General features: G+C 45.8%; 2 protein-coding genes across 15 annotated transcripts in view; one reads left to right on the forward strand and one right to left on the reverse strand.

Annotated features, from left to right (window-relative positions):
- RALGPS1 (Ral GEF with PH domain and SH3 binding motif 1) overlaps positions 1-26,855 on the forward strand; it is a 295,262-nt gene that overhangs the window by 133,785 nt on the left and 134,622 nt on the right. For all 12 annotated transcript variants that reach the window (XM_077850727.1, XM_077850726.1, XM_077850724.1 and 9 more), the window contains one exon: positions 1,117-1,243. In XM_077850727.1, the coding sequence (XP_077706853.1) occupies positions 1,117-1,243 (127 nt within the window). The remainder of the gene's footprint in view (positions 1-1,116; positions 1,244-26,855) is intronic.
- Positions 20,960-26,855, reverse strand: part of ANGPTL2 (angiopoietin like 2) — a 35,901-nt gene continuing 30,005 nt past the window's right edge. For all 3 annotated transcript variants that reach the window (XM_077850735.1, XM_077850736.1, XM_077850737.1), the window contains 2 exons: positions 25,044-25,314; positions 20,960-22,797 (listed from right to left, as the gene is read on the reverse strand). In XM_077850735.1, the coding sequence (XP_077706861.1) occupies positions 22,598-22,797; positions 25,044-25,314 (471 nt within the window). In that variant the 3' untranslated portion in view covers positions 20,960-22,597. The remainder of the gene's footprint in view (positions 22,798-25,043; positions 25,315-26,855) is intronic.

Raw genomic sequence — 26,855 nt, forward strand, 5'->3', positions numbered from 1 at the left:
GAGCCTTATTGCCATTTCCTGCACTGGGTCTTAACCTGGGACTTGCAGGACAACCACAACATGAGTCCTTAGCATCAAGTCTAGAAAAGCAGGAATTCAGATTTCTATTCCTTCCTACTAAGAAGGCTCCTTAAGCACAGTGACCATCTTTTCACTGATGACCCAGCTTTACATACTATAGACCAAGCTTTACATACTAGAGACCTCCGTCCAAAAGGATCTTTATGTACCTGTGGCTATGGGTACCTGTTCATCTTGACTTTGCTTAACTAAGTCACCTCGTAGATGACTGCATATGAAAAAGAAGTTTGGCTTCTTTTAATTATAGTATAAGGGGATCCCTGGGTGGCACAGCGGTTTGGCGCCTGCCTTTCTTTGGCCCAGGGCACAATCCTGGAGACCCGGGATCGAGTCCCACATCGGGCTCCCGGTGCATGGAGCCTGCTTCTTCCTCTGCCTGTGTCTCTGCCTCTCTCTCTCTCTCTCTCTCTGTGACTATCATAAATAAAAAAAAAAAACTAAAAAAAATATTTTTAAAAAAAATTATAGTATAAGTATGACACAGCTATAAACTACAAGGAATCTGGGATAGCGTAGATTGGAGAGGTGGCCTGGCTCTGGGCAGGCACAACATACACGAGTGGGCCATGTCTAATTTCCTGGGCCTTTGGCAGTAGTGACGATACTGAAGAAAGAGCCAGAAGCTATGGACCAGGGAGAGACCTGATGTAGCAATGCAGTAACTCTGGGGGACCTCTCGTCTATAATGGGCTTCACCCTGTAAGCCATTTGCTGTTGTTTCTATGCACCCACGGAAGCAGGTACTGGTGCAGGGTATTCTGGTATCATTTAGAATTGTGACTAGGTAACTATGGAGGATGTCTTACAAGTGTGAGATTCTCTGAAAAATGACAAAATCAAGGCCATCAAAAATTTCCATTTTTGCGTACAACAGTCTCTTATAATCATGAGTTGTGCCCAGGACTCGGCACACAGCAGACATTGTTTAGGATGTTTCACTCAGTCTTTGTGCACAGTTACCCCTTTTTTTTTTTTTTTAAAGCTTCTGGTTTATTTCACTTCTCTCTCATACTCTGTATTTTCTTCTCACTTCAGCTTTTGAATCGGAAAGACAAGACCACCTTTGAGAAATTGGACTACCTGATGTCTAAAGAAGATAATTACAAGCGGACCCGGGAATATATTCGAAGCCTGAAGATGGTTCCCAGTATTCCCTATCTAGGTAGGAGACTGAATTGGCTTATTTATTAAGAAACCTTCTCAGTGCCAAATAAGATGTTTTTACAAAGTTTCTAGTTGAGAAATTTTCTAGAAGCAGTGTGGACCATGGATAAAGAGGTAATTGGTTAGCTCCTAGGATTGGAACAGGTCTTTGATACTTCCCAAGAATGGGAACCTCACTGAGGGCCTTGAAACAAGGGATACTCTGCTTCTTATATAAGTAACCTGTGAATCACACACCTCCCCAGCCTACAATCTAGAGGGGTCACAAGACTTAATGGTTCATCCATATCCTCTTGAACCTGGGGAACCCAGGCCAAAACTCTTCTGTTCTGGTTCTCTGGGAGTTATTAGCATATTCCATAAGATTTGTAATAACAAAATTATAATAATTATTGATTTTTCTGATTAGTAAATAATACATGTTCATTGCCAAGAATTAGGAGAAGAAAATTCATATTATTTATTATCCCACATAGATCTAATCACTGTTTTGCATCATGTCCTTTAATTTTTTGGGTACATATAACAATCCATGTTTATAGTGAATATTTAATGTTATTAAACCCCATATGCATGGATTTGCCAAACTTGAATTTGCTAATATTGACAGGTTATTTCTACATTTTTGTTATTAAAATGTTGCAGGGAACATCCTTATGCAAAAACCTCTATATAGTTATGATTATTTTCTTACAATAAATTCTTAGAAGTGTGATTATTGGGTCACAATGTATGTAGAATTTTGCTTTCTTATTTTTGTTTTCAAAACACTCTCCATAGAGGCTGTAGCAACTTACATATTCTCAACATAAACAAACACTGTGTATTTTCATCTGTGTGGGGTTTTTTTTCTTTTCCTTTCTCTCGCTCTCATTTTTTTCTTTGCCAATTTGATAGGTGAAAAATACTTCTTGTAGTTTGGGTTTCATGGTCATGCTAATTTTATGAAAAAGTATTTATACCTTTTTATGACCTAAAAATAGTACTAATAACGAGGGAAATTAAAGTTTTATAAAAGTGGCTCCCTAAAATTTTCAGAGATCTAGTGTTAATTTCCTGGAGATATGTTTTTGATAACTTACAAATGCCTTCCATGAAAATTGTTTTCTAATTCCTTTTTTTTTTTTTTTTTTTTTTGAGGGAGACGCAAGTACGAGTGGGGGAGGGGAAGTAGGAGGAAGAGAATCTTAAGGAGGTTCCATGTCCAGCATGTAACCCAATGTGGGGCTCAATCCCACAACCCTGAGATCATGACCTGAGTTGAAATCAAGAGTCAGAAGCTTAACCGAGCTACCCAGGCACCCCTGTTTTCAAGTTTTTTAAAGTCATTTTGGGAAATTTAATTTTAGTAGAAAATTGTCCACTTGACCCAAGTTTTAAAAAGTATTTGCATAGCATTCTTTTTCTCATTTAGTTTTCTTTGACCATAGTTTTATATAATATTCTCCTATAAATTTTAGCCTCTTATGTGTGGATGGTTGTATTTGTTTTGCATTGCTGATAGTTTGCATTTTTGTTTTCTCTTTCTTTTTTTCGTTTACTTTGTCAGAGGTATGTCTGTTGGTCTTCCCAGAGAATTAGACTTTGTATTTATCAGTCACATTGTCCTTCTGCTTTCTAGTTTATTATATTATGTCAGCCTAAAATGTGCTTTTTGTCTCCACATTTTAGCACCTCTGAAGTTGGGATGCATCTTTCAATTGATGGCAAACAAAGCATTGTGATGTTGTTTAATTGGCAGTGGTTTTTCTTAGTTATACATAAAATGACAGTGTGTTTTATTTTTTTATTTTATTTTATTTTATTTTTTTAAAGATTTTATTTATTTGAGAGCGAGCGAGCGGACATGAGCAGGGGGAGAGGGAGAGGGAGGGGCAGGCGCCCCACTGAGCAGGGGGCCCAAGGTGGGACTCCATCCCGGGATCCGGGGGTCATCACCTGAAAGGAAGACAGATGCTTAACCGACTGAGCCAGCCAGGCTCCCCGGAAGGGCCTTTATTTATTTATTTAAATATTTTTTTATTCATGAGACACACACACAGAGAGGCAGAGACACAGGCAGAGAGAGAAGCAGGCTCCATGCAGGGAGCCCGATGTGGGACTCGATCCCGGGTCTCCAGAGTCACGCCCTGGGCCGAAGGCAGGCGCTAAACCGCTGAGCCACCCAGGGATCCCCGACAGTGTGTTTTAGAATGATGTCCTAAATTTGATGAAATATGGAATTTCTGCTTTGTCTTTTATAGTTCATCTCTCCTGTTTTCCTTATGTTGTTTTGTTGTTTCTATTAACTACTTTGGTTGTATTATTGGCTCATTTGTATAAATATTACTTTTTCCTCTTTAATTTGGAAAACAGTTAAGGGCATACATTTTGCCCTGATAGCTGCTGCATGTTTTGTGATACAGTTTTCTCAGTGATATTCTTTAAATGTTCTGTGATTATAGTTTCAGTTTTTCCTTTATCCAAGTAATAGTTAAAGAAGTGGTTTTTTTTTTTTTTTTTCATTTTTTTAAGGGCTCGAATTTTCTTCTTGTTTTCAAGTGGCTTTATGGAGATTAGAATTTATGTCCCATCCATTTGGAGGGTCCAGTTCAGTAGTTTTCAAAGAATTGTGCAGCCATCAACACAATTTTGCAACATTTTCATCATCCCAAAGACAAACCCTATGCCCGTTAGTGGTTACTCCCTTTTCCTTCTGGCCACATCTCTTCTGCTCTCACTCCCAGCCCTCAGCAACTGCCAGTCTACTTTCTCTATATATAGATTTGCTTATTCTGGACATTTCATGGAAATTTAATGGCACAGTATATGGTCTTTTATGACTGGCTTTTTCCCCTTTAGTATCATGTTTCCAAGTATTGGAACATAATCCCTACTTCATTCCTTCACATTGTCAGATAACATTCCATTGTGTGGACACCATGCTTTATTTATTTATTTGATGGACATTTGAATTGTTTCACTTTTTGGCCATCATACATCACACTGCTATGAGCAGCTTTGGGTTTTAAAAACAGTCTTCTAATTTTTTTTACATGGTTTTTGGGATATGTGGCATAAATGCTTTCTAGGTTTTAACAAATGTTTGACGTTTGTAGTTTAATATAAGATCATTTTTTGTAAGTGCTTCATGGGTGCTGAAAAAGAAGAGTAATCTTGCATATTACTCTTATAACTTCATTAGAGTATTTAAATGATTAACTTGTGATAACTTAGTCTATTAAGTACAGAAATAAATGTTGGACTCCCCTTGCATTTCAAATACTTTCTGCCTTACATTATTTAGTATATAGTAGTTTATAACAATTGGAAGTTTATGGTACACTGTCCCATACAAAATGATCTTGATTCTGTTTGTTAATTGCTTTTACTTCTTCGATAATAATTCTGTGAAATCTCTTTAATTTTTCATTTGTATTCATTTTATAAATCTTTGACTATATTTTGGGATTGGATATTTTAGATTGCCTTAAGTGTGATCTTTGAAAACTGCACTTAGTTGGACCCAATATGAGAGACCTTGCCTTTTAGTAGGGGAATACTTTTACATACTCATTTATTCTTGTGCCATATTATTGATTCTGTGCTTTCTTTTTTATGCTTTTTTATTCTTTCCTTGTCTTTTCTTATGACTTACTGTAAACTGCAGTGTCTTTCTACTTAATTTGCAAATCCCCACCTCAGATCTGCAGAGGGAGGGCATGTTGATGCACATAGCTCACAAACCCATTCCCACTTTGCCTGAGGCTGATCTGTTGAGGGATGACATTGATACTGTTAGGATGAGGGGGTTGCCTAATGCAAGCCTGGTGGTCCTCCCAGCAGAGGTGCTTCTGGACTGTTAAGGATGGACTCTTCTCTTTTCCTAAGAATGATCATGAGAGCTGCTGCTTACTGTCTACTTTCTGTGCCTGGCACTCTGCTAGGCATTTTAATGCATTATCTCAATGAATGGTCGTAATGGTCCAGTGAATAAGCAGGCACTGAGAGGTTGCCTAGGGTCACATAACTTGAGAGTGGCAGAGCCAGGACTTGGCCCACATTGTCTGGCCGTAAGCCCTAAGCTCTCAATATCACCCTCTCCTGATGCCCCATCTCCACTGTCCAGGTCATTATTTTCCTATTCCTCCCTGGCATTTGCTACCTGTGTGTCCCCTGCCATTTATGACTTGAGGGTAGCCTCCACCAGACACTAAATGAAGGCGGATGAATTGTCTTGACTCTTTCTTGTGACACTCTCCGTTCTTGGACCTCAAGGCAGTGCTGTTTTGGGCTTTTGAGGGCAAACTGGACCAATACTGTCTCCCCTTTCTGACCTCTGTCCCTTGTAATCAGACCAAGTATATGAGTTACCTCCTTGGGCCACCAGCCAGAGGCCCCTCATGCATTACCCAGTGGCTCTCGTCAGGCCACAGGATGGGTCTGCACTTGCAGTGGACATGTAGCCTGTGCCAGCCCTGAGTTACTGGAGTTGTGGCCCTTCTTGGCCTTGATGGCTTCATCTCAGCTGCCTCTTCCTGGAGTTAGGTAGTGGAGAGGCTCTGTGTGGGCCTCAGTGTGGCACAGCGCTTCTGCTTCTACCTCCAAGAGCCCAGCTTAACTGCCCTGCCCCTGTGCTTCCAGCCTGATGGCAATTTCCCACTCCCCTCAGTCAGTCAGGCTGCATTTCTCATGCTCCTTGCAGCATGACTCCCTGACATACACGAGCAAGAGGAAGAGAACAGGAGGTGACCCCAACATGCTTTCCATTCTCAGGACTGTGTGCAGGGGCTTACCATGGGGAGAGCACTACAGTTTCGTTAGAAAGAATGAAGCAGGATCCCGTTCTGAGGCTTAGAGGGCTCATGGTCTTGAGGACAACTGGGGCCCAACCTGCCCGTCAGATCCCTGTGGACAGACCCTGCCCACATCCAGGTTGTGGTTTCAGTACTGGTTCCTCTTGGAAACCCAGCCTGTCCCAGGGCTGGATTTGTTTATTGCAGGGAATAGTTACATAATTCCTGGAAAGTACAATGTAGGAAAAAATGTCCGAAACCGTTTCTTTTTCCTTTGGCAAAGTCCTCACTGTAGGTCTTTCCCTCAGGGAGAGGGAGTTATTCTCTCGGAGGAACTTGAGGTCAGTCCCTGATATTTCCTGATGCTTTGTTGCCTCTGTCGCTGGAGATCTTGAGCGCTGCTCCAGCAGATATTTGCCTCTAATGGCGAGTATAGGGTTTACTTTTGTAATGACCTCCTAAACGTCTCTGGGAGGTTCTGTGCTAATTGATTGCCTGGGACTATTCAGGACTCTTTACTCGTGTGTCCCTCACTTCCTATAAAAGTGCCCTCACGGGGACACCTGGGTGGCTCAGCAGTTGAGCACCTGCCCCTGGCTCAGGGAGTGATCTGTGGTCTCAGGATCAAGTCCCACATCAGGCTCCCTGTGTGGAGCCTGCTTCTCCTTCTGCCTACATCTCTCTCTGTGTGTGTGTCTTTCATGAATAAATAAATAAAATCTTAAAAAAAAAAAAAGTGCCCTCACATAGTGCCAGCTGGTATTAGTAACGCTGTGAGTATGTAGTCCAGCTCCTTTGCATGCAAATTTTAGGGCCAGTTGGCTGCACTTTGGTGCACTGTTTCTCGTGAAACATTAATTCAAAAAACACTGAGGGAAAACTTACTACAGTTTAAAAATAAGATGGTCTGAAAAAGTTTCTTCCCAGTTACTTCAAAGCGTAAAAATAGTGGCGGGAAATAGGTCAATTATTTGCAGCTTAAATTGATCTGATGGCAACTCCTTGTTCATACCCAATTCAGATTGCAGTGGTAATAAAAGCAGGCCAAGGGCTGTGAAGAATGGCTCTACCATTTGTTTCTAAACAGCTTTGTTGACTTAGAGGGTGTTTGATTTTCACTACCTGTAATTCCCTCCAGGAAATAGCTACATAAAATTAAGAATGTAATGGATTTTAAAAGATTTAGAGCTGATTCTAAAAGTAACTATAGGCAGGGTGGAAAATTGGGATCTCTCAAGGAACAGATACTAGGCATTCTGACAGTTCTGAATCATAAGAAAACATTTAGACATTCTTGGTAAATTTACCCAGACTTTGATACATGAAGGAAATTTCTAGAACCTAAAGTATTCCTTCAAACCAGCAAACCGTTCCATAGATAAAGTAAGTCTTTATTTTCAAATATGGACTCTGAAGTTTAAAATGAAGGGAACTTGTTTCTGAGTTTAAACAAACTGACCTCAAAAGGACTTTCAGAAAGAAGTGTTTGTGCCGATGCCCAAAAGCCTCCCAAACAGCAAGGTGAGTGAGGGGCTAACACTCTGAGCTTGAGGGCAACATGTGCCAACCCCTTTGCAAGGCACAGTGTTCTCAGTGCTTGCCATTGAATGATGGGTGGGTACTTTTGTTAGGTGATGGATGAGCCAGACACCCTCTCTGTTCTGGTGAAGCTCACAGGCCAGACCTGGTCACCAGCAGTGAACAAGAAACTAAAAGTTAGCTGAGCTGAGCACAATGAAGGGAAAGACAAAGGAGCAGATAGAGGGGCCCTGACCCAGTCTGGGGGACCAGGGAGGGTTTTCTGGAGCAGAGCCCTGAAGGATGAATAAGCTAGGCGAAGAGGTGGGAGGTGAGCATGCCAGACAAAGACAACAGCTTGTGCAAGAGCCCTGAAGTGGGGAAAAACATGTTTGTTGGAAAAACTGGCTGGAGAGTTGAAATTGAGGGGGAGGGTATTTTGAGAAGCAGCTGGAGTAGAATGGAAGGGTGAGATCACCTGGGGCCCAGACACTGTGAGTGGAGAGCTCAAGCCTTGATCCTCCTAAGAGCAGTGGGAAGCCATGGAGGGCTTAAAGCAAGGGCAAGGCCATTGGGCTTGTATTTAACACGTGCCACCTTGCCTGCAGCATGTGAGTAGCTTCAAGGAGATCAGGATGGAAGAGGGAAGGCTAGGTAGGGGGCCATGCAGAAGCCCACGCTGTGTCACTGTATTTCAGAAATTGCTAGAGGGGGAGGGAAAACATTTTAAACCAGTTCATTTTACTTTACTTTTTTTCATTTATTTATTTTTGAGAGAAAGAGAGCACGCACACACATGTGTGAGGTGGGAGGTGGGCCAGAGGGAGGGAATCTTAAGCAGACTCTGTGCTGAATGCCTGACATAGGGCGATCCCAGGACCCTGAGATTGTGACCTGAGCCGAAATCAAGAGCTGGATGCTCAATCAGCTGAGCCACCCATTCATTATTCATTATTTCTAATGAATTAGAAATAATTCATCTTAGAGCAGGACCTTGGAAAGACATAAAACAGTTATCAGTGAGCATGTCCCTTACACCTGATGGAAACAAATGGCATTTCCCTGTGCTTTGCCTTTGAGAATCACTGAGAATCATTTGAACTGTGGCCCCCTTAGAGCAGCGATGAAAGGGCAAGCACAGTGCTCTTTTCATCTACCGACAGAATACAGGTGGGATTGGGCTGGCTGATGCCCAAGACACTTCTGTGTCCCAGAACATGGACCAGAGAGGCCACCACCACCCCAGGACCAAGTCCATTGGCTCCCAGTTCTGGGGTGACCACATTGTCCTGTAGCTGTCCCTAAGTTCACCAGCATTAAGGGTAATCCTTTCCTTTCGTGCCCAACTGAAAAATTTCCATTCCACATGCAGGAAATCCAGACTTTTTTGTTTTCAGTTCTCCACCCGATGTGTTTCTAAGGATCCCCAAGGAATACTCACTTCTTCCACAGACCCATCCTGGTTGTTGCATGGTGCCTTAGCTGGTTGCCTGGCTCCAGACCTCTGATCCCTCCCTCCAACATCTCTGCCTTTCCTACCCAGTCCCTGCAGCTGGATCTATGTGGAGCCGGGCTCCTCCTTCCTCCCCTGGGAAGCACAGTTTAGGATGGATCCGGGGATGTCATTGTCCCCAAAGAAAGGTTTAAGCTTCCATTCTGGAGTGCCTGCTCCCGGAGCTCCCAGACTATGCCCTTTCTCCTCTTTGCCTGACGGACTCATGCTGCAGGACTGACCTGCTACCCTCCTTTTCCCAGCTCAGGAGAGCCTTTGATCAAATTTCCCCTTCCTCATATTGAGGGATTCACCTTCTCTGAGGCCCAGCAAGCAGGGAAAAGCTGCCCTCTGACCCATCTCAAACATGCTTCCTGGCCAGCAGAATTATCACAAAGACAACTCCCATCTCAAGTGAAAGAAACCTTTTCTATTATTTTATAGAGTGAACAGCTGCATATTGTCTTGAATCTCATTCTTTCCAGAAGAGAATTTTGTCTTTACTTTTGCATTCTGAAGATTTGTTACCCTAAAATTCACATTTTTATGGGACTTTGTAGTCACATCCCATTTTTACAAAAAGCCACTGGATGTTATTAAAACCCCCATTTTGCCAGGGCCAGATGGCTTCCCAGGGGAATTCTATCAAACGTTTAAAGAAGAAACAATACCTATTCTACTAAAGCTGTTCCGAAAGATAGAAAGGGATGGAATACTTCCAAACTCGTTTTATGAGGCCAGCATCACCTTAATTCCAAAACCAGACAAAGACCCACCAAAAAGGGGAAGTATAGACCAATCCCTCCCTGATGAACACAGATGCAAAAATTCTCAACAAGATACTAGCCATTAGGATCCAATAGTGCATTAAGAAGATTATTCACCATGACCAAGTGGGATTTATCCCCGGGATGCAAGGCTGGTTCAACACTCATAAAAACAATCAACGTGATAGATCATATCAACAAGAGAAAAAACAAGAACCGTATAATCCTCTCAATAGATGCAGAGAAAGTATTTGACAAAATACAGCATCCATTCCTGATCACAACTCTTCAGAGTACAGGGATAGATGGAACATTCCTCAGCATCTTAAAAGCCATCTACGAAAAGCCCACAGCAAATATCATTCTCAATGGGGAAACACTGGGAGCCTTTCCCCTAAGATCAGGAAAAAGACAGGGATGTCCACTCTCACCACTGCTATTTAACATAGTACTAGGAGTCCTAGCCGCAGCAATCAGGCAACAAAAAGAAATAAAAGGCATTCAAATTGGCAAAGAAGAAGTCAAATTCTCCCTCTTTGCAGATGACATGATACTGTACATAGAAAACTCAAAGACTCGATCCAAGATTGCTAGAACTCATAGAGCAATTCGGCAGTGTGGCAGGATACAAAATTAATGCCCAGAAATCAGTGGCATTTCTATATGCTAACAATGAAACTGAAGAAAGAGAAATTAAGGAATCAGTGCCATTTACAATTGCACCCAAAAGCGTAAGATACCTAGGAATAAACCTATCCAAAGAACTAAAGGATCTATACCCTAAAAACTACAGAACACTTCTGAAAGAAATTGAAGAAGACACAAAGAGATGGAAAAATATTCCATGCTCATGGATTGGAAGAATTAATATTGTGAAAAAGTCAGTGCTACCCAGGGCAATTTACACATTTAATGCAATCCCTTATCAAAATACCATGGACTTTCTTCAGAGAGTTGGAACAAATCATCTTAAGATTTGTGTGGAATCAGAAAAGACCCCAAATAGCCAGGGGAATATTGAAAAAGAAAACCAGAGCCAGGGGCATCACAATGCCAGATTTCAGGTTGTACTACAAAGCTGTGGTCATCAGTACAGTGTGGTACTAGCACAAAAACGGGACACATAGATCAATGGAACAGAATAGAGAACCCAGAAATGGGCCCTCAACTCTATGGTCAACTAATATTCGACAAAGCAGGGAAGACTATCCACTGGGAAAAGGACAGTCTCTTCAATAAATGGTGCTGGGAAAATTGGGCAACCACGTGCAGAAGAATGAAACTAGACCATTCTCTTGCACCATACACAAAGAAAAACTCAAAATGGATGAAAGATCTAAATGTGAGACAAGATTCCATCAAAATCCTAGAGGAGAACACAGGCAACACCCTTTTTGAACTTGGCCACAGCAACTTCTTGCAAGACACATCTATGAAGGCAAGGGAAACAAAAGCAAAAATGAACTATTGGGACTTAATCAAGATAAAAAGCTTATGTACAGCAAAAGAAACAGTCAACAAAACTAAAAGACAACCTACAGAATGGGAGAAGATATTTGCAAATGACATATCAGATAAGGGCTAGTATCCAAGAACTATAAAGAACTTATTAAACTCAACACCCAAGAAACAAACAATTCAATAGTGAAATGGGCAAAAGACATGAACAGAAATTTCAGAGGAAGACATAGACATGGCCAACAAGCACATGAGAAGATGTTCCGCATCACTTGCCATCAGGGAAATACAAATCCAAACCACAATGAGATACCACCTCACACCAGTGGGAATGGTGAAAATTAACAAGACAGGAAACAACGAGTGTTGGAGAGGATGTGGAGAAAGGGGAACCCTCTTGCACTGTTGGTGGGAATGTGAACTGGTGCAGCCACTCTGGAAAACTGTGTGGAGGTTCCTCAAAGAGTTAAAAATAGACCTGCCCTATGACCCAGCAATTGCACTACTGGGGCTTTACCCCAAAGATACAGATGAGTGAAAAACTGAGACACCTGCACCCCAATGTTTATCGCAGCAATGTCCACAATAGCCACACTGTGGAAGGAGCCTTGGTGTCCATTGACAGATGAATGAATACAGATGTGGTCTATGTATACAATGGAATATTCCTCAGCCATTAGAAACGACAAATACCCACCATTTGCTTCAACGTGGTTGGAACTGGAGGGCATTTTGCTGAGTGAAGTAAGTCAATTGGAGAAGGACAAACATTATATGGTCTCATTCATTCGGGGAATATAAAAAATAGTGAAAGGGAATAAAGGGGAAAGGAGAGAAAATGAGTGGAAAATACCAGAGAGGGTGACAGAACATGAGAGACTCCTAACTCTGGGAAATGAACAAGGGGTGGTAGAAAGGGAGGTGGCCCAGGGGATGGAGTGAATGGGTGATGAGCACTGAGTGGGGCACTTGATGGGATGAGCACTGGGAGTTATGCTATATGTTGGCAAATCGAACTCCAATTAAAAAATATACAAAAATAAAAAACCATTTTGTGAGTGAGAAAAGCCACAGTTTGACTTATGACTTAGTCAATGTCATATGCCAGGCGGATACCAACTGCAAATCAACATCACATGCCCTGGCTGGGGCTCCACCCAGCCTTAACTCACACATCCTCTGCCTTGTGCCCCCATCTCCATGGAGAGAAACAGTGCAGGATGAAAACATGTTGGGGAGACATTTGCTCTGCTGCCCAGAGCTGAGCACCTTGTCACCTTTGTCCCTCCTGGGGTGCAGAGAGGATCTGCAGTCTGCATTTCTCTGAATCAAGAAGTTGTGTCTGAACCCCTAAAGGAGGTTGAGAGCAAAGCCCACTTTGTGCAAGAAAAAGTGTGTCTTCATAGCAGGAATCCGTGTGCTCATGAGGATGCCCGCTTCACATTGACCTTTAGTCTCTGGATTCTAATCAGAAGCTCACGACATTAATAATGACAACTCTTGATTCTCTCCTATGTGACCAGCACTGCACTGTGACCAGCACTGCACTGAGCACTTTATAAGAATTATCTCATTTAATCCTCCTAATGCTCCTTCCTCTGGGGGCGGGGGGGGGGGTACTATTTTTAACTTATTTCACAGCTTCAGAAGCCAAACAGGATTCATGTTAAAGATCTCATTACTTTTAGTGGTGCCACTTCCTTTTGATGAGACCAGTGTCCAACCCAGTCTAATCCCATGCCCACCCATAAGCCTCAGAATATGCCACATTTCCCTATAAAAGGTCTTCTTTTATAGGGAAAACCCAGACAGTGGACTGAGAAAGATTGTCTCTGGAGACCCTCCTTTTGTGGAGTGGAGGCTTGAGGTGGGAGACTGAGGAGCCCCTCCAGGTCAGCTGGCCCTAAGCAGGACTAAGGTTGGTGGGGGTAGAGGAAGGGCTAGTGAGTTTCTCCATCCTCAGGAGTAACCTGGCACCTTGGATGTCTCCTTGCAAGGAGGCTTGGAAAGGGAGAGTTAAGACAATTGACACCAAGAATCTGAAAGATTCTGAGTGGCTGATAGCTTGTAAGATGGCCTCAGTCGTCCCTGATCCCTAGCATTCCTGTCCTTATGTAACTCCTTCCCCTTGAGCATGGGCAGAATATACTGACTTACTCCTAACATATAGAATATGACAGAAATAATGGGGCATCTATTCTTAGATCAGATTGTGCCTTCAGTATGAGGGGCTTGCTCTCTCTTCCTGTTTCTTGGACCTCTTCCTCTCTCTTGGATTCTGGGGGAATCCAGCTGCCTTGTGTTTGGTAGTTCAGTGGAGAGGCTCCTGTAACAAGGGGCCTCAAGAGACTGAGGCCTGCCAGCCACCTCATGAGTGGCCTACCTCGGTGGAGCCTTCAGATGAGACCACAGCCTCGGCCCATGGCTTGACTGAGTCACTTGAGACTTCTTGAGCCAGAGACACCCAGCTGAGATACCCTCAAATTTCTGACCGCAGAACCTGCAAAGTAATACATAAGTATGCTGCTAAGTTTTGGGGTAATCTGTCACATAGCAATGATAACTAGCACATCTCACAGCCTTGATCACCATCCCACATTTATTACTTTGTTACCTCAACTGTAAAACCAAGCACACAGAAGACTGTAAGATTGATCTCTAGGGCAGCAGGAAGTTCTAGGTCCCTCTCAGAAGCTTATTTTGAGGGAAGGAAATCCTGTAGGAATAAGAGAGGGTGGTTGCCACTTTGAGAAGTAATGGGGGGAAAAAAAAGAGAAGTAATGAATTTTTGCAGCTCTGTAAGGAAGAAGGGGCCTAAAGAGGGCCTAGCAAGTCACCTTCAAAAAGCCTGTGGTTCCCTACTCAAGTTTATGGTAGGCTTTAGTGGGTAATGTGTGCAGACCTTCAGAGGTCCAGGAGTGCCTGCTTAGGAAACTGGAAGATCTGTTCTGTGTGGCCACCCAGAAAGCTGTGTTGGGGAAGAGCCTCCAATGCCCACTCATTCTCTTAGAAACTTTTTAGTTTATAAAAGTAACGCATTGTTTGTTGTAAAACTCACACTAAAAGGAAGTCTGTGAAGTAAGAAGTGAAAATCCCCTTCTTCCTCGCCTACTCGCCCAGAAGCAGCCACAATTAACAGTTGGTGTGTATCCTTCCAGACGTTTTAATCTCCATACACTGATGTATGTCCATGTGGGTGTGGGGGAGGATGCAGATAATATTGTGCTTTTTAACCCAAATGGGGACATTTTATTCATTTTGCTTTGCACCTTACATTTTGTTCCATGTAAAGAGTCACAGATGTTGTTTGGTGGCAGCACATGTAGAACTTCTTCCTTCTGTCTAGTGGCTCTGTGGCACCCGTGGCAGGCACGTGGGTGGTTCGCTGAGCTGGGCCTGGGTGCATGCCGGTTTGTTCAGCCATGTGCTGACTGATGAGCAGGCAGGTGGCTTCTGTGCTCTCCCTTCAGTGGCAAATATAGTGGAGAACATCTTTACTGGTATGCCTTTACTCACCTGCAGAGTATTTCTGCAACAGAGTGTGGGAAGAGGAATTGCCAGACAGACTGTTTGTGACTTATCTCAGGTAGCTGCTGCAGAAATGCCCTCTGAAAGGTGACATTTCCACTTTGCCAAGAGTGTGAGCATGCCTGTTGGCCCCACTCTCACCAGCACTAGGCCCTACTGACTCCTTTTTATTTATGAGGAAATGTCAGGTGAAAGATGGCATCTTGTTTTAATGCACGCTTTTCTACCCGTCAATCCTTTGTGTTCTTGGCAAAGAAGCTACTTTTCTCCTTTAAACACATGCTCCCTGGGCTCTCCTGCACCCAGGGTCAGGCAGCCAGGCCCTCAGGCCTCCCACCCAGCTGCTCATCTGCCCTCTGCTCCCACTTCTGTGTCCTGAACACCTCCATCTATCCTTAATCTCTCCCCTGTGTCCCCAGCACAACCGCATGCTGCCCTGATCAATGAAGAAGGGCTGCTTGGCTCTTGGGTCCATGGAGAGGAGGCTGAAAGAAACTAGTGCCCACACTTTTTTCTGAAGCTTGGTCAGCATTCTGGACTCCAAAGAGGCTTCATGCTGCCTCTTAGTTTTTTCCGTCTTTGAGGTAACTAAGATGTCAGCCTTTGTCATTACATGGCTCCAGAAGGGAGCCTCTACATTACCCTTCCAGGCTCTCAATCACTGCCAGCTCTCTAAGGATCAGGGTAAATGTGGCCTGTCCACCCTGCCCAAGGAACTCTCTTCTTGGGAAGATGTCCCTCAGCTTCAGGAGGGTGCATGTGCTGAAACAGGGGGAAGAGAGCATCCCTTGACCAGCCCATAGAACTGAATTTATCATGATCGGTGGTGAGATGGAGATGGGCTAACCAGATAGCCTCACACCTGGGAGGTGCCACAGGTGGAAGTGCTTTGGGAAGGCCACACAGATGAGAGAGATTATGTGTCTGGGTTCCCAGTGTGGGTTGAGCTGCCCCAAGCTGTCCCATGTCTGGAAAGACGGGGATACTTGAATGTCTTAGTGATGGTTGGTACCAAAGCATTGTGTTCACAAGTGGCAGAGTCTCAGACTAGGGCTGTGTCAGGCTTGACTCTGGATCTGAGAGAGACTAGGTAAGGAAGCCCCAGGCCTGAAGGCATGGAGATGGGAGGTGGACATGAGCCACCACAGTGGGGACCCAGCCACCAGATGATGTGGCTCAGGGCTTGGACTGGAGAGAATTGGTGCACAAGATGACAGCCAGACTGGCTACAAGTTGACCCTGTGACTGCCAAAGGTTGGGGCTCAGTCTAGAGGTTAGAGGACAGGTGGAAGCAAGACAGGCAGGGCCCAGCCTTTAGCCCGGGCAGAGCCCTGGTAAACAGCCCCTGGCTGGCTTCCTGACACCTGGGGACCTATTGTCCATCCAGCTACGTCTGCACAGATAGGCTGGCTGGCTAGCTCATGTAACTGCTGCTGTAGGCAGCAGGCCACCACGATTCTCAGATGTGTAGCGGGGGATCACAGGGTGAGAGAGGGCCTTAGTTGTTTCATTTTGCCTTGTGGACAGTGACCTAGTACTACAGAAGCAGGAGTGCAAATCCTGAATGGCTCAGAGTGCGTGTTCTTGGGCAAGTCGCTTACATTTCTGAGCCTTGATTTCTGTTATGTCAAAGGGAGTATAATTAGAAGACCCACCTCAGAGATCTGTTAATGAGATTTAAAGAGACAACTCATGGTGCCTGGCACACAGAAAGCACTCCGTAGATGGTAGACAGCATGAGTGTAATCCAGAGTGAAATACTGCCAGGAAGACTCCAGCAGTGGGGATCTGGTTGTCTCCAGTATCCACAGAGACTATTGAGAAACTCAGCAAATCCAGAAAGGGCAGGAAGAGTCCCATCTGGGCATAGCCAGGTGTCACATTTAGTGGCCCAGCAGGGCCTGGAAGGGTTGGGTGTGCTTTGTGCAGTAGAGCAGGAGTGGAGAGAGGGAGGTTCTGAGGAATAGACACCATCTATATGTAGTGAGACAGGATCTACCTACCCAGCAAAATATAGCCTTTGGAGAGGAGGGGGATGAACAGCAGCTGAAGTACAGTGTAGACACCTTGGATATAGATGCAGGCCAAGACCTCTGCTTCTCTGGGAACCTAGGAACTACCCCTAGCTGTCCCCACAGCATTGAACAGCAGTGTTCACTCCAGCCAGAGTTGATAGGCCTGAGGTGGACACCCAACCCAAGCAGGCCAGTCAGATCCTCTGGCTGGAAGTTAGCACTGGAAGGGAGGGTGCTTGTAAGTCTTTGCTGGCACTCAGACCAAGAGGACATGTGAGCTCAGGAATTCCATGCTGGGAAAAGCAGATGGATGCACAATGAGAAACAGAGAGACCTGCAAGCAAGGGAAGAGGAACAGAAGGGGGAGAGGCTGGAAACTCTGCTGCCTTGCCTCTTGAAGGCTTTCCAGGCAGTTTCTGGTTCCTGGCCCTCGTGAGGCCCAGCTGCGTCCCTGCTCATGGACTCTGGGAGATACCTCGTGTCCTTATGTAACCAGCTTATTAAATGAGCTGGACTCAGTCAGGTGTAAGAAGAAACCAACTTAATTTTTTCCCCAGTGTCCTTTCCAGCCTACCCTGTGGACTAGCTCTTTCCTCAGCCAATGCTGAAAACTTCTCAAGCCCCTTCGTCTTTCTGCTGTGAGGACGAAAAAGCTGTCTGTTCTAAGCACCTGGTCACCACAAACAGTCTGGGGTAGTAGTCAGAAGTTTGGACTTGTAAAGCCCGAGACTCAGAGGCCTGGGCTGGGGGAGGGCCTACAGTCAGTTCTGTCCCTGGACCCTGCAGCCCTCCTGCCTCCTGATTGCCCACTGAGGTCTGTGAGCCTTGGGCTTGGACCAAGGGAGAGGGAGTAGGGAGGGGTCATGGTTCATCCTATGTGGCTGATTCAGTTGTAATTCAGAGCTTGTGCCCTGTGGGTATCCCAGATGCCCAAGCACCTGTGCTCTGCTGCTGCCAGACAGTTTCTCTTCTGGGCACCTCAGACTCAGCTGCTGTGATGGGGTGGTACTCCACTTCTGCTTCACCACTTATGGCCCCTTGTTTGGCTCCTGGGGCTTCCTGCACGGCCCTCTACCCCACTCTCCAGGCAGCCCTTCGGTTCCTAGGAGACCATATCCTTGCCTCTCCATCGCCTCTCTCTGGGCCTGCCATTTGCTCCAGTGTGGTCTCATTTCTCTCTGCTGCAGGCCTGGAGACTTGAGGCATGAGTCTGGCAGTAGTGCTTATGCTCATCATTGCCATAACACCTTTGGGACAGTCGCTTGAAGTCCCTCTCACTTGATGTAGGATGAGGGGGAGCACCCACCCTCCCTGTGGTAGTGGTGGCCAGGAAGTATATCATAAGGACCACTCATTCCCCCTAACCCAGAATATTTTTCTACACTTCTTACACAGGCTATAGATGGGCCATCAGCTATTGTAGAATCTGTTTGGGGCCACTTTCCTATAGGATGGTCCTGCACCTTGCTCTAGAATGCAGAACACTTGGCAGGTTTTATTTAGCCTTTTAGCCTGTGGAGTCTCAGATAAAACCAAGGGAGAATGTCTTTTTTGCTATACTTAAAACATCTCCTTTTGTTTATTACAGTTGTGTGGTTTTGTCATTCTATAACCCAGAGTCTTTAAAGACTACATAGAACAGATGAAGTGGTTTCAGGAAATTAGGGAAGACCCCTGGAGCTCCCAAAACGCATCTGTAGTTTACGAGCATCCTAGATTCCCATGAGCATCATTTTCAGTACTTCAAAGATTTCTCTTTCAGTCTTGCTCAAACTGGCAAGATTTTGGGAAGGGGTTCCTGCTTAGTGTCACTTGCTTGGAGAATATTCTTATCTTCCTGCCATAAGTCCTTCCCCACATTAATCTAGCAGGTTGGTGGCTCCCAGTGACCAAGGTATTGGCTCAGTTTGGAATGCGGGGGCTTTGCTGGGGTAGGAGAAAGTGTGGGTTTTGCTGACTTCCTTGTGGTCTGCAGGTGCATTCACCATGGAGACCTTAGTGAGGTTAGGGCTTCTATGGCTGCAGGCCTTAAAAGGCCACTGTCTGGGATGGAAGAGAAGGGAGGGGTGTTGGTCTGAGTTGGGCAGATCTCAGGATGCCAACTGGCTGTATTTGCCGGTTGGTGGAGCCACACACCAGGTACTAAGTAACATTGCACTTGAGCCACCCTATGCTCCCTCCCCTGCATTTTCTTCTTTGATGCTGTGAATCAAACCTCTGTTTTACACCAAGGAGAGCTAGTTCCACATATCTGTTGGGTTTATTCCTTCCTCTTCCTCTCCTTCCATATAGCCAGAGTGTGGTTTTGGGGTGGAGGGTTGGGAGAAACGGCTGGTCTCATGGCCTGCTTTTGTCTCGGTCCCAACTAGTTTAGAAAAACGATTGCTCAGCATTGTCCAGCATGTCTTTCCAGAACTCTTTGCTTTGGGTTCTGGATCCAAGACCAGTCATCAGTAAGGCCAGATGGACCCTGTTTTCATTTACCATCAATCCTTATGTCCTGGACACTCCATTCCAGGTATGTGAGGAGGCCTGGCTGTGATCTGGGCCAAGGTTGAGATATTCTCACCAAATAGTATACAACAACTGATGACCTCAACAACCGACTAGAGGTTTGGGAGAGGGAATCGAGAATTCTTACCTAGTGCCTGATATGCAACACCTTCCAGATCTAGATTACCTGCTGGTAGAGTGTTCTTATGAGCAGTCTGACTCTGAGCCTCATTTTCTCCTCTCCTGTGAAGTAAGAACAGTCCCTCTTCACAGGGCTGCTGTGAGGGTCCCATAAGAAAACATTAAGTCCATTTCCAAGCACAGAGTAGGCTGTAGTAAACATCTGTCTCTCCCCAACTACATCTTTGCTAAAAACAGCTCTCCTGTGCAGAAGTGATACCATTGAGAAGAGGGTTTGCTGGGTCCAAAGATGTGTTTCTAAATTTTGATGCATACGTGTGTCCATGTTTGGTACCCACTTTCCAAGTTGCTCTTCAAATAAATTGAATAAATGAATACTTCTGTACATTGAGTACATATTTCTCCGTTCACTTGTCAACATGGAGATTTTTTTCATATTTACCAATCTGATAGGCACTGTGTAATGGTTTGTGCTTAATTTAATGTCCCTCTCTGGTTCGTACTGAGGTAGGCATCTTTTCTTGCTTACCGGCCATTTGTGTTCTAATGTGTTTGTGTACTTTACAAAGTTGTCTATCATAGCACTTGTATCTTTTTTTTTAATTTTAGAGAGTTCCTGGTATACCATGAATATTAATCCCGTATTTTTCTCTTTTTTTAAGATTTTATTTATTTATTCATGAGAAACACAGAGAGAGAGAGAGAGAGGCAGAGACAGAGGCAGAGGGAGAAGCAGGCTCCATGCAGGGAGCCTAATGTGGGACTCGATCCTGGGACCACAGGATCACGCCCTGAACTGAAGGCAGAGGCTCAATCATTGAGCCACCCAGGCATCCCATTCCCATATTTTTCTTGTTTGATGTTTACCTTCAATCTCTGTCATGTTATTTTTCAGAGGGCAGAAAATGTGGGGTTTTCTTTAGTCATATCCCTTAGTCTTTTCCTTTTTTTTTTAGTTTTGGGGTTTCCTTCTATGCCTAGAGATGACTTCCCAGCCCACATATCTGTTTTTCTGGCAGCTACTGTGGAAGTCGGACTGGAATGAGAGAGACAGAGGCACAGGCCTCCTGGCTGGGTGGGGAACCTGTTGCAGTAGTTGCAGGGAGAGGAGACACTAAGACAGAGAAGAGGGCTTATGGATGGATGGATTGGCCTTGGCATGGCAGGAGGAGAAGTCCTTGTTTTTGACCTGAGCAATTGATAAATGGTGCCTTTTGGTGAAAGGGGACCAGACCTGAGGGAAGGTGTTTCAGGGGTTGGTTGCACTGTCTGGGAGGTGGCTTCTAGTGCATTCAGTGAAGACATTTAGGACATGGCTGGATGTAAGGAGGTGAAGCCCCAGAGGGCCTTCAAGGTACTATTTTGGGACTCCTAACAATGTAGGTGGAAACCAAAGATGAGGAGAGTGTGATGTAAATGACTTTGGTGTCTGTTCCTGATGCTGAATCTATTCCTGGTTTTACTCAAAAAATCTCTGCTGTCGGAGGTCCCAGGAAGGTATCCTAAAACAATAACATACAGTGTAGATACAGCCAAAGCACTGATGGCTTTTATTGCAGATTTGTGTCATTATAAGGATAATCTGGGAATATATTAAAAAAAAAAACCCTCCCTTTTATATACATAAAACATGCTACATGGTACACTTTGTGAGAACGCTGAGGTAATAGGCACACACCCAGACATGGACAGTACCAAACGTTCCAACATCTCGCACACCCCCATTCACACGCCCACCGGGGCAGTCTCACCTTCTTGACTTATCTCTTGCTCCCTGCTTGGCAAGAGTCCCGGCAGTACTGAGTCTGACACTTCGTGGCCAATAGGACTCAGAAAGCCACCATGCTGCAACACACCAGCCAAGGGGTCCGGTGGCTCCTGAATACTCAGGAGCTCACAAGAAGTGGCCAGTTGTCAATTTTGTGGCATCTGTTCTCCAGAGAAGTGTCGTTTGGGGACGAGACATAGACTCTCGTCGGCCTGAGAGCTTGGGACCTTTGGTCTGTAGCCATTCGGGGGCCCCAACGATCGCGTGATGACTTCTTTTCAGTTGATTATCTCCTGGGCAAGGTAGATTATTATTTCTGTGATGGTTAAAATGACATGGAGGCTAAAGTGTGAATGGAACATACAAAACTGCGAATACATTATCTATGTGGCTGGGAGTTAGCTTTTGGGCCTGGCCTTCCCTTTCCTGACCAGAAACCTGGAGCCCAAATAGTTTTCTACTCAGAGGCTAAGGAATCTTGCCTGGAAAGAAAGGATGTTATGACAGAAAAGGTAAGGAGTGGGTAGGAAGGGGTACAGAAGAGCAGAGAAGGTGCCTGGAACCGCAGTGAGTGACCAAGGACTGACACACAGAAGGTATTTCCTGCATGGTGTTGGATGGAGGAATAGGTGGATGGATGGGTGGATGGATAGAGGGATGAATGGTGAAAAAGACCTGAGAATGTAGGGAAGTACAGAAATGGAGAGGGGAGGGAGATTTTGAGATTTGATCAGGTGGCCAAAGGGGCTCTTCAGTGAGAAAGGAGAAAGAACCCCCATGTGAGTGAATAGCATGTAGATGCTCCTGGAAGAATCCAGACATACAGATGCCAAGGATTATTCTTTGAATTGGAGTCACACAGTCTGTGATTGGCTCTTAGACTCGAGGAACACAATGTGAATGCAATGCTTTTCTTTTAAGAACAAAGCTCTTGGTAACAACTTCAACATCTGAGAATTGAATGCATGTGTATTTAGGTATATAACCGAACTTATATATGTATTTAGATATAGTACACGTGACATATATCTAAGTGCATATATTATGTGCTGTACACATACTTGCATAAGGTCAGCTCACGCACATGTATATTATTATGGTATTTTGCAGTTGTGTTTTTGTCATTGGGAATTAATTTCCTTAAAGAGGGACTTGTGTGTAGTCCTGTGCTGTGTGGAAACCCTAGGGGATCTCTGATAGAAAGAAAAGCAATAGGGACAGAGGATACTGTGTCGATTCCATTCCATTATCTGCCGCGGTGACTTGGGAAAACAGAATCCAGTGGCCCCGTCCTCCCGGCCCCCCAGTGAACTGGTGGAGAGTTGCTCCTGGTGCTGGGGCCAGCGTGGTCAGGCAGCTCCTAGTGGCGGCCATGAGAGGTCAGGAGGGGAGCTGACTTAGTGGAAGGTGTTGGGGTTGGGCCGGATCATCATCACCACTTTCTTGAGCGAGTAGGAGCCTCCTCGGAACTCAGCCCAGTAGACCCCATCCTGGTAGCGGCTCCGGTAATGGCCCCCACGATACCAGACCCCATTGAGGTTGGAGTGGGCGCAGGCGTTATACCACCAGCCTCCCTTCTGGTAGTGGGCGCAGTTTCCTGCAGGAGACAAGGGAGGAGGTCACAGGGAGGGGGCAGTTTTACCCATGTCACCGTTTGCTCAGGGACTCTAGGAGGGCCCTCTCTAGCAGGGGGTGTGAGGGGGCAGAGGGGGTGCATTTGGAACAAGAATGCTGAGAGGTGGGCGGGGCTTCAGATCTGCTCCAAGCTCTGAGGCTCAGCCTTGTAACCAGGGAAGTCACAGAGCCACTGAAGTGTCATGAGCATGGTGCCTCCCACACAGGACAGCTGTGGGGATGAAACAAGAGCACATAGCTTAAGGGTTAGCCCAGGGCTTGTGCAAGGGGAGTGCCTGGGAAGGTCTGAATAGGAAGCAGAGATGATCTGGGCTGGGTTGGGGGAGAGGCCAGTGGGTTCTTAGGAATTTTTTAAGAGTTGCAGGTGTTGGATCAAGACTTTTTATAGGGCGACAAAGGAAGTGTTTAAGATGAAATGCTCCTCTCTTTCTCTTAGCCTGTATTCCAGCCAAAGATTCTTTTATGATTTCACAAAAGAAAGATATTTTCATAAAACTTTTGGCACTATCACATCACGCTGGATTTTGCTGCCAAGGACAAGCAGTTCGGAACAACAGTAAAAATGTGGGCAAGGTGCAAACAGGCGTGCAGGGGCACTGGCCTTCTCAGGAAGGAAGAGGAAAAGGAGCTACTGGATGCTTGGGCTGGTCTTAGTTAAAAGAGGGGACCCCCAGTTTCCTGAGCCAGCCTGTGAAGGGGTCCCCCATTCAGGGAAAGGGCTGCCCCAGGCAAGTTTGTGGGCTGTGGCCCAATGGAGCCAGTGGCCCTGCTCCAGCTGAGGCCTTGAGATGACCCGATGAGGCAGCAGGCTGGCTGAGGCAGAAAGTCAGGGGACGCTCAGCTCAGACACCCAGAGCCTCTGCAGCCCAGGTATTCCCAGAATTTCTGTCAAGCTCCTCTCTAGGCCATTGCTCGAGGTCACAAGGACCAAATGGCAGTGCTGGCTTTGCAGAGCAGAAAGAGCCCTTGGCATGCCACAGCTGGCCTCCCGTGTGAGTGGAAGGCCCTCCTGAGCTTGCGCTGTGTGCCTCCAGGAACAAGGAGTTCATTTCCTCGCATCCACTGTCTGTGCTGCTGGACAGTCTTGACAGCTGGGGACATAGAACAGTATTCTCCCTGCTGTCCATGGTGACCTTCAAGAAATTCTATACTGGCCCTTGTGTCCCCAAAATCTGACCAGCTCTAAGGATCATCTTCCTGCCTTGCTCTTCCTGGAAGCCACAGTAGCCCTGGCCGAAGAAGACATACTCCTTCCTCAGGGTTCCCTTCAGTGCCAGTCAGAAGAAAGGTGTCTTAATGTCCCCCAGTGGTGAGAGAACCCAACAGTCTGCCAGTGTATGGCTGCCATGGGGGTCTGGAGTAAGGACCTCACTCCTCCATATGTAGGTAGTGCCTCCAGAGCTGGTAGTTCCTAGCACAGTCCTTAAAGAGGAGGGAGTAGCCTGCAGACCAGGACTAAGGGGAGGGGTAGGAAGGGGGCCAGTTTTGCTCCTGAGAACAGACAGCCTTGGCCTGGAGGTAGGGTTGGCCCCTTGCTGACTTTGCAGGCCTTTGTTTTTATGTTTTGGTAAAGGCTTTTTAGTAAAGACCTGACTTTGAGGCATGTGACCCTGGACAAATCACTTCATGTCTCCTACCTGGTTTCCTCTAATAGCTCCCTTACTGCACTGCATTACCAGTACATTGCTAGTGATAGTAACCACAAAGACAGCCCACTTGGGTTCAGCCCTGTTTGCCAAGTCCCGGTCAAGGCCCTTGAGGTACATTCTCTTTGACCTCCTTGCTACTCTGCAAGGTACACATTTGTCCTTATTTCTGGATGTGGAAATGAGCCCCAGAAAGATTAAGCAGCATGTCCTGGATCACGTGACTGGTGGGCACGTGGCCAGCATTATTTCCCAGGTGTGTGGCCACAACACCTGGTGCCTCAGGCAGAGAAGTGATGTGAGCACTTGGCTCAGAGTGGCCCACAGATGTGTAATTTGTACACCTCTTTACCTTTCCCTTTTTGTAAATCCCACTTTGATCCAACTTTTGTGAAGGGAGTCTGTGGGCAGTGGGCAGAGGAGTGGGCCTTCAGCGAGCAGGAACAGGGTTGGGCTGCCAGGCCCTGGGACCTTCCTGTCCTCAGACCCTGTGTCAGAAGCTCTGGCTTTGGCCGACCTAATTTCCCTACCCTGTGCCTGGGTTTGACTCTACTGGTCCTACCTGTGTAGACATCATGGTCTCTGTCCAGAGTGGTGAACTGCTTGCCATTGTGCCACGTGAAGGAGTCACCAGCGTTGCCATGGTAGCGCCCCAGCCGCAGCTTATAATACTCGCTCTCAGGCTCCAGGCGGAAGCTGGCGTATTCTGCAAAGACTTTGCGGCCAGACCAGTCCTCCATGGTCACCAGCAATTTGTAGTTGCCTTGGTTCGTCAGCCAGTAGATATTCTCCAGGCCCAGCCAGTACTCACCATCAATGTTCCCAAACCCTTGCTGGGGAAAACGGAGGAGAGCATTCGTGAGCAATACACAGTGCCCTCAGTCAGTGGGGCCCCACTCTGGGATGCTCAGTCCTGGACAGAGGAGACTAGAAATGGGCAGAGCATAAGGCAAGCCTGGGTTTAAATCCCTACTTCTATACTTGGCTGCGACTTGATGGGTCACTTTGCCTGTCTGAGCCTCAGTCGGGCATCCTTCAAGACTATTTAAAGAGTGCCTACTGTGTGCTAGGCATTGTATGAACATAGGGGACACTGTGTTACCTTCCCTACCAGATGGCTGTAGGAACACACACAATGTGGTGAACTGAGAGCCCAACACAAGAGCTCCTTGGACAAATCTGTACCTTTTTTTTTTTTTTTTTTTAAATCTGTACCTTCTTTGAGCATCAGTGTCCCTATCTGGGAATGGGCTGTGTGTGAGGGTCTCGTGTAAACTCTAATGCACCAGACAGGTATGAGATATAACATATGCATGCCACATTCACCTAGGCGCTCCTTTCTAGGTCTAAAATCAGTGGTTTTGTTATTGTTTTTACATTTAGTTTAAGGAATCATCAGCCAGGTGGTGGCACTCAAAGTCTTAAAAATAGATGGGCTTGTTAATGATAATAGCTAGTATTTAGGGAGCAAGTACAGTATATTGGCACTGTTCTCAGGACTTTACATAAGTTATTTTATTAATCCTTGTGCCGAGTCTAAGAGCTAGGTACTATTATTATCCTCCCTAAAATGAGTGAACCAAAGTCTATAGAGGCCCAGGATCACAGAGAACCTGAGGGTGAGCCAGGATTTGAACCAGGAACTAACACCTAGACTCTCCTGCCTCTGAGAAAAAGGATATGGCAGGAGGAAGAAGGGGTGAAGGAGTGGGTCTTCAGGGAAACCTCTCCATTAGGAAGAAGAGGATAAGGAGAAGAAACAAAGATACAGGCTGGGCAGGAGGTAGGTTGGGAGCAGCCAGGACACACAAAGCCACGGGCGAGTGTCACAGCCAGGGTAATTTGTAAGCTTCGGTGTCTAGGCTCACTGCTCTGCCACCTCATAGTTGTGCATCCCAAAGTGAGTTATTTCACCTTTTCATCTGTAAACTGGGTCCGTACTAGTATCTCCATCATGGGATTGGTGTAGAATTTAGTCCCTGGGGACCTGCCCCCTCTGGGCTGTGAGAACAGGTCTTCCCCTTGGAAGCCCCAGCTAGGAGTAGGATGCTCCCCAGACCAAGCCTGGGGTGAGGGGCCACTCCACACCAGCATTTCTAAATTCCCACCTTGTCTGTGGGCCTTGTGTGGTCTGCACATCTAACTCCTATCTTACAGCAGTTGCCAATGGCAAGCAGGGAAGGTGTTGCTGCTCCCCACCATCCTTGGAGGGTTTGCAAAAAATGACCCTGTCAGTGTCTTTCTCACCTCAAGTGTTTATTGCATGTGGCCACTAAGGCCCCAACAGATCAGCGTGCACCTTCCCTCCAAGTGGCTCTCTTGCTGGTTGTCAGCCTCTTGGGGTGGCCCAGTCACTTTGTGGGCAGCACACACA

Source organism: Canis aureus, chromosome 16, assembly GCF_053574225.1.
Source record: "Canis aureus isolate CA01 chromosome 16, VMU_Caureus_v.1.0, whole genome shotgun sequence".
Lineage (NCBI taxonomy): Eukaryota > Metazoa > Chordata > Mammalia > Carnivora > Canidae > Canis > Canis aureus.